General features: G+C 39.8%; 1 protein-coding gene across 1 annotated transcript in view; it reads right to left on the minus strand.

Moving 5' to 3' along the window:
• Positions 1-328: 328 nt before the first annotated feature.
• chrna9a (cholinergic receptor, nicotinic, alpha 9a) overlaps positions 329-8080 on the minus strand; it is an 8266-nt gene continuing 514 nt past the window's right edge. Inside the window, exons 2-6 of the mRNA XM_060888570.1 lie at positions 6187-6332; positions 5345-5499; positions 3502-3685; positions 3043-3397; positions 329-1134 (exon numbers count right to left, since the gene is read on the minus strand). Coding sequence (XP_060744553.1) covers positions 329-1134; positions 3043-3397; positions 3502-3685; positions 5345-5499; positions 6187-6332 — 1646 coding nt within the window. The remainder of the gene's footprint in view (positions 1135-3042; positions 3398-3501; positions 3686-5344; positions 5500-6186; positions 6333-8080) is intronic.

Consider the following 8080-nt stretch of genomic DNA (forward strand, 5'->3'; position numbering starts at 1 on the left):
TGTGTGAATGGGAAATGTTTTATATATATGTCCAGCATGACAAATCGGACATGGGAGGAAACCAGAGGAAACTGTATATACACAAGAAAAGCTTGCACAGAAACTCCACACAGACACTAACTCAAGCTCAGTATCGAAGCAGGGAAGCTGGAGCTTTCAGACGGAGACATATATTTCATATTTTGATTCAGTTTACACAAATAATCCATCACTTATTTCTCACCAGTTCTACAGGAAACAGGTTTCTATTCCATTAACAAAGTTAAGTGTGATTTAACAAGTCATATCAAGTCATATCAAGTCATATCGCAACTCATATCCAACGATCTCATGACGCTTTGGCCATGATGAGGATGCTCATGAGAAAGACCATGATGAAAAACACCCACATGAAAAACCTGTCCATTACCTTGGCAACCTTCTTCCACTCTGCTCCTTTGGCCTGGTTTGACCTTTGCTCCCGAAAGCAGTTGGCAATGTATTCAATGTTCTGCACCACTTTCTGATGCTGATCGCACACACATGTGCACTCCTTGTTGGTATTTTTACTGTACCCTTCCATTGTGTACGGTTTGGTGCACTCATTATTGTGCTGATAGCTGGCGCTGTGTTCATAAGTGTACCCGTGTATTTTTTCAGGAATAGAGAGATCGCTTTGCCTCAGTTTTTCTTCTCTCAGGTTAATTGCATTACCATCTCGCCCAATATGGTGTATGTAATTGGACTGGTGTGCTTTCTGTCTTGATGAGAACTGTGGTGGAATATGTGCCCCGTTCAGGGCGTTGAAATGGTAGCCATTTGACTGGTGATTTCTGGCATCTCTGCCACAGTTATTATATCTGTTATACCCATCATTTAGATGATTGCTGTAAAAACTGCTGGAGAAATAGTCGAAATTTTCCAGACTTGCCAGAGGGTCATCGACTAAAGGTGGGCCCTGTTCAGTTTGAGGACTGGTGCAGTTCTCCCCTACCTCATACACAAAGAAAATCTTCGCCATGTAGTCGATAATTAGGACTTTGGCCCAGTGGGGCACCGGTTTGGCTTCTGCACCACAAAAGTGAATGTTCATGATGAAGATAGTCAGTGAGGTGGAGGCTGTAATCATTGTCATTGTTGCTATGTAGTATTTACCTGTGACATAAGAATATGCAGCAAATTAGCAAACTATTGCATGCACACCTTAACACCTTAAATGATTCAGACTCCAGAGAGAATTTTGGTTTTAACCAATTATATATGTATACTACTAAATATTTAAAACCACTTCACGTGCTCCATCTATATATTACGGTGGCCAGGAAATGCAAACCAAAATAACAAATCCGAAAACCTTTACATTTTTACACATTCATACACACAGGAATCGACTTTCTACTGCCACAGCCTTCTATGCGTATATCTTGAGTGACTGATGTATTGTCCAATCAGCAGTAAGATTAGTCCATTCGCCGGTTTGTTTGAACTTTCGTTGTGTTGTCATGTTTATTATTTTGTTTTCTGAATTGTCGTTGTGTATTCGAATTTGTTGTTGCGTTTTCAAATTTGTTGTGTTTTCGAATTTTTCGTTGTGTTTTCTGATTTGTTATTTTGTTTTCGCATTCGTTATTTTGTTTTGCACTTCAGACAGATGTATCGTCCAATCAGCAGTAAGAATTCCTATCGCAAACTATACCAACCTTTATCGGTTTGTCTGTATTGTTGTTGTGTTTTCACATTTTCTATTTCGTTATCTAGTTTATTATATTGTTTCCTGAATCGTCGTTGCATTTTTGAATTTGTCTTTGTGTTTTTTCGGATTTGTTATATTCTTTTGCACTTCTCGACCACCGTAATACATGGATGACAAGTCGAGCAATAAAGCCATAAAGGTGACAGCAGTAACTAGTTATATTACTGTACTGGAGGTATAGAACAGATATATGACACGAATATCCTTCTTGTAAAAATACCTATGAACACTCAAACCCAAATCAGTGCGAGTTAGAAGCCAAGTGGAAGTGTTAAAGACACAAGAAAGCAGGGAGTGTGCTTTAAGTTCTTAATCTCTTCATGTACGTGATCGTGTACTATCTGCTTAACTCAGTTAGTTCTAGCATTGTGTTATTTGAATTGTTGTTGTTATACTGTATAGCATTATTGATTCTGTAGTGTTGTTAACAATGAATTCCTACAATGAATGGGTCTGGTGTCTCTGATAATGATGTAAATCCACACAAAAACAATACTCAATTTAGGGAATATATATTTGGAAAGAATGATATTGAACCAAATAGTACAGTTTGAGACTTGCAGAATCTGTTCCAATGAACACGAAAGGTTTTGTAGTATATTATAGTACAGTACAGTATTGTTTTTTTCTTTAATTTGTCACCTATCTGTATGTTAATGCCTATTAGTTGTTACCTCCCAGCCAGGGGTTCTGTTGCTATCCTCCATCCTAAAACACGTGAAACATTATACAAGGCCTCACTTTCATATATCCCTCCTTTTATTCCAATTTATTCTTCCCTCATTCACACCTGAAAGCCATTCTCGTCTTTCACTTGTTCTTCTGATTAACAAGGACTTGTGACTCCTAATGATTACGAGTGATTTTAAAAATCATGTTAACTTTTTTCAAATCCGATCCCGATCAACATACACCAGACATATATCAAACATATATCAGACTAAAGGCTTTTTTTTTTTTTTTTTAACTTCAATAATTTTTTAAGAAAGCTATGTTATAAACTTGACAGTGAGGTTTTACCTACAAAACCCCGGCCCCAGACACTGGATGGTTCTCAATTATGCTAACTCAAAAGTATTAAATGTTTAACATGTTAACAAGACTGATAATAAAGATAACTTTGGGTTCCCAATTGATATAAATAAATATTTGCTTTATAAGACATTACACCATTATCCATGGCTGGAAGTCCAATAGAGCATAACTAGACCTGCTCTTGGTGTAGAAAGGATGACCAAATTTAATACAAAAATTTCTAATGTGTTACTAAGGAAGTATTTAATAAAAATAAAAACTCCACCCCAACTCACCAATGAGCGGCACGCTCTCGGACGGTGGCATGCTTTCAGCCACCATCATCTGGAAGACGGTTAGGGCCAGAAGAACTGTGACGCCAAGTGAGACCTTCTCTCCAGAGTCAGCTGGAAGGTAGAAGCCAAGTGGAGCCAGGAAGGAGATTAGAAAGCAGGGGAGGAGAAGGTTGTAGATATAGAATGAGGAGCGGCGTTTCAGCAGAACCGTGTAGGTGATGTCTGGGTATGGATCTGAGCAACAGCCATACATGATTACGTTCCTGACAGCTGGCATGCCATGACATTCCCATTCCACATTCTCCACAAAATCTGAGAGGTCACCGCTCTCCAAACCACCCATGTTAATGTCCACCTAGAGTGATTGTGGCGGGAGAATAATATATAAGCATTATGAGATACACAGATTGTGGTCACACACAAAACTCTGTCCATCTGATACCATCTTTTACACATCACCTGGTTGCCGTTGTAGGTCCAGGAGCCGAAAGTAAGGTTGCACTGCTGGCTGTCGAAGGGAAAGTAGGAGACATCCACCACACAAGTGCTCTTTGTGATTGCAGGAGCATCCCATGTGATCTCACCCGTGTACCGTAACACTACGTTAGTGTCAGGAGGGCCAGATGAGTCTTCTTCGTTAGCACTAAAAGCGAGAGAGAGAGAGACAGAGAGAGAGAGAGAGAGAGAGAGAGCAAGCAAGGCACAGATTTTGCATGATATATGCAGTAACGCGTACACATTATGATATTATAATGCTAACGTGTAAAGCTGATCTAATGGTTTAGAATGGGTGGTTCACACAATCACACAATCAAAATTAGCTACTGATTCGTTTCATGAAAATAAAACTTTCCAATAAAAGAAAACATGCATTTAGTTATTCTAAACACTATTTTTGGGTTTGTGTTGGCTCGCTTTCATTCATCCATTCATTTTCTGAAGCTTAGCACCAGAGCACTGGTTTTAGCATTGGGAGAACAAACACACCAATGGCTTGCTTTTTTTAGTTTTTAAATTCTTTAATGGGGGTACGGTGGCTTAGTGGTTAGCACGTTCACCTCACACCTCCAGGGTTGGGGGTTCGATTCCCGCCTCTGCCTTGTGTGTGTGGAGTTTGCATGTTCTCCCCGTGCCTCGGGGGTTTCCTCCGGGTACTCCGGTTTCCTCCCCCGGTCCAAAGACATGTATGGTAGGTTGATTGGCATCTCTGGAAAATTGTCCGTAGTGTGTGATTGCGTGAGAGAATGAGTGTGTGTGTGTGCCCTGCGATGGGTTGGCACTCCGTCCAGGGTGTATCCTGCCTTGATGCCCGATGACGCCTGAGATAGGCACAGGTTCCCCGTGACGGATAAGCGGTAGAAGATGAATGAATGAATGAATGAATGAATGAACATGGTGGAGCTTATGTACTGTAGGCAAGCTCGTGACCCGAGGTAGTTCGGATAAGTGGTAGAAGATGAATGAATGAATGAATGAATGAAATTCTTTAATTGATGCCAGTAATACAACATAATATAACTGGATTTCATAAAAAATAAAAAAATAAAAAAATAAATAAAATAAAATAAATAAAAAGGTTTTCACTGGTTTTCTTGACCTAAAGAACTAGCATAAGGATGTTTTTTTGATAAAGATTAACTAGAGCTGGAGTCAAAGTCAACACTGTGTGCTAAATACTGTAAATTAATAAACACAAGCGTTCCACCTTTAAAATATAATCCATAATGCATATATATGTATATATAGGATATGAACCTATTTCCAAAATTCCAGGAATTTTTCTAGACATACCACATTTTTTTGTGTAAATGCTTATAAATTTTTTTTAGGAATAAATATTTCCGTATCCAGCTTGTTAAATAAGGTCCAGTGATTATTAAATGCAAAAGTAGGGTTGAGTTACTTTTATTAAACATTGATAAACATATTAAACATTCTAATGGTGTATTTAAAGGATTTGTATTTTTAAAGTGAACTCATCGGTCAATATCACAATATCAATGAAATTAAACAAAACAATTTAAAATTTTGAATTGTGATTTGTAGAATATTCAGATGAAATCTTTCAAATATTTTAGAGGCATGAATCCTGAAGAATAGCGACTGTCTATATTAATGAAATTTTGCATACTGTAGGTGATCAAACTATGGAACTGAATTTTATTACTCTACTGCTTTACATTTGTATTGTTTCATTCAAAATTCGTGGAATTATTGCAACTAAAAACATCTTACAAGACAGTGTGTGCTTCTTTGCTAGAGTGTATTTTCTTCCTTGTGTATTGAGTATATGTTGTATTACTTGTTGTAAAGGACAATGTCAGGTCTCCAGACCAGATCGCTAGGGATGCGGATCACCTCCAGTCCGTCGTACACGTCTTTATCCCAACGCAGGTACGCATCGTGCCAGATCTGACGCACCCACAGGTATGTTGTCAGCACCTGATTTCTTTCGTCCTAACCACAAAGAAAAACACATCAAACTGAGCATTCAAACAAAATAATGCTAAACATTCCCAACAATAACGCTGCACAAAGGTTACATGATGGACTAAAAGTCTTAAAATACTCCATCAAGACCTGTTTTATTGAAGCAGCACATTTTTCCTTGTTTCCCATGTTCGCCCTGAATATTAACTGATGCTCTTAATTTACTATACGTACATTTATGGCATTTAGCAGACACCCTTATCCAGAGTGACTTACAACTGAGCACTTGAGGGTTAAGGGCCTTGCTCGGGGGCCCAGCTGTGGTAGCTTGGTCCTGGGGTACGAACCCATGCCCTTCCAATCAGTAGTCCAACACCTTAACCACTGAGCTACCACATCCCACATACATTGCACTGCTGCTGAACAAGTGAAATAATTGAAGGTCAGTGAACCTCTAACCTAAGCAGTGAAGTAAAGCTTCTATCTACAGTATGTGGTTTGATCACTGAGGCCAGAAGGGCACAAACACTGTATACAGTATCAACCACAAGAAGACCAGAAGGAGGTCGTAGGTGGTGGTTTTCAGTGTTCACCACATGTGTTGACCTCAATATCAAAGAAAACGATTGGAGGTTAGAAGATTTCTCATCGTCTCACCAGGCCAAGTATTGTTTGTGATGTGTGTATGTGAGTGTACACGTGTAGGGACCTCACCATGTCTTTGATCTGCGAGAGTGTAATCTGCAGTGTAACATTGAGAGCCTTGTCAGTGTCCTCCACAGGCCTCAGAGCCTTCGAGTAATTCTCCATCAGGCTGTTCAGAAGCTTCTGGGCGTAGTGGCCCTGGGCTGAGAGCACCACTGTGGTAAAAGGCAGAGATTAGATAGAGACACAAAGAGAGGTAAGGGTCGCTTTCATATTAAACTTCAGAGTATTATTGCATTTACAGCATTTGGTAGACGCCCTTATCCAGAACGACATACATTTTTATCTCATTTTATACAACTGAGCTGTTCAGGGTTAAGGGCCAAACCCTCATATTCTTATACAGAGCAGAAAAGCTGAATCAACATTGCTTAGCATTTACAAACAAGCTATTGAGGGTTAAGGGCCTTGCTCAGTGACCCAGCAGTGGCAGCTTGGTGGACCTGTGGTTTAAGCTCACAACCTTTTGATCTGTAATCCAACACTTTAACCACTAAGCTACCACATCCCCATTACAAGAGGTGATGTGCAAAAAAAAGAGGAAATAACAAAAGATAAATCCTTTTCATAGAAACTAGAAAAAAAAAAATCCAAACTTCAGGAATTACAGTTGAAATGGTTTACTTTTTTTTTTTAAACAAATTATTTTCAAATTCTTATTCTTTTTCTTTTTCTTCTTCTTCCTCTTTTTCTTCTTCTCTTAGGTAATGGCACATGCTGTAATGTTTCATTCATGAAGTTATAATTGGAGGATTGCTGCAACCTCCCACCCCACCCCTGTGCGCACACACACACACACACACACACACACACACACACACACACACACACACACACACACACACACACACTCTTTTTTCACATTTGCTCTCACTTGAACCATAAAAAGTGATCAATTTGAGAACTTTTTGCCAGTCAAATGATAAAAATCCTTTAAAATGCAGCCTTATTCCTGGTTTTTCACTTTTTCACAGCATGCTAACTTAACAGCATGACATTAGCTTGCCTACAGTACATAAGCTCCACCATGTTCATTCATTCATTCATTCATTCATCTTCTACCGCTTATCCGTCACGGGGAGCCTGTGCCTATCTCAGGCGTCATTGGGCATCAAGGCAGGATACACCCTGGACGGAGTGCCAACCCATCGCAGGGCACACACACACACACTCTCATTCACTCACACAATCACACACTACGGACAATTTTCCAGAGATGCCAATCAACCTACCATGCATGTCTTTGGACCGGGGGAGGAAACCGGAGTACCCGGAGGAAACCCCCGAGGCACGGGGAGAACATGTAAACTACACACACACAAGGCGGAGGCGGGAATCGAACCCCCAACCCTGGAGGTGTGAGGCGAACGTGCTAACCACTAATCCATCATGCCCCCCCACCACCACCACCACCATGTTCACTGTAGCAAAAATGTGAGTGTACGAGCTGAATTTATGATTTGTAGAATAGGATATTTACAGCTGCGATGAAAAAAAAAAAGTTGGATTGTTGATTTTGTGTGAGAGAAAAACCATCTAATGAGGCATTTTGTTTTGTTTGAAAAACCATCTAATGAGGCATTTTGTTTTGTTTGAAAAAGCATCTAATGAGGCATTTGACTAGTTGTTTTGCTCCTCTGACACCACAGCAATTTGCCAGTGATTTTGAAACGATTTTTGTTCTTAATGACCGACACGATATATATCCCACCTACTAGCTACAAATCGGCCAGGTAAACTCTAGCGTGTCCTTCTTCTGACTAGCAACAGTGCAAGTAATCGTCATCATGGGTGTTACTGGCTTTACTGGTTGCTGCAACTGGAGTCTTCTGTCAGAAATATAAACCAGTCTTCAGAAGTCTGAACCAGAAGTCTGGAGTCTTCTGTCAGAGTATAAACCAGT

This window comes from Tachysurus vachellii, chromosome 2 (assembly GCF_030014155.1).
Source record: "Tachysurus vachellii isolate PV-2020 chromosome 2, HZAU_Pvac_v1, whole genome shotgun sequence".
NCBI classification, from domain to species: Eukaryota; Metazoa; Chordata; class Actinopteri; order Siluriformes; family Bagridae; genus Tachysurus; species Tachysurus vachellii.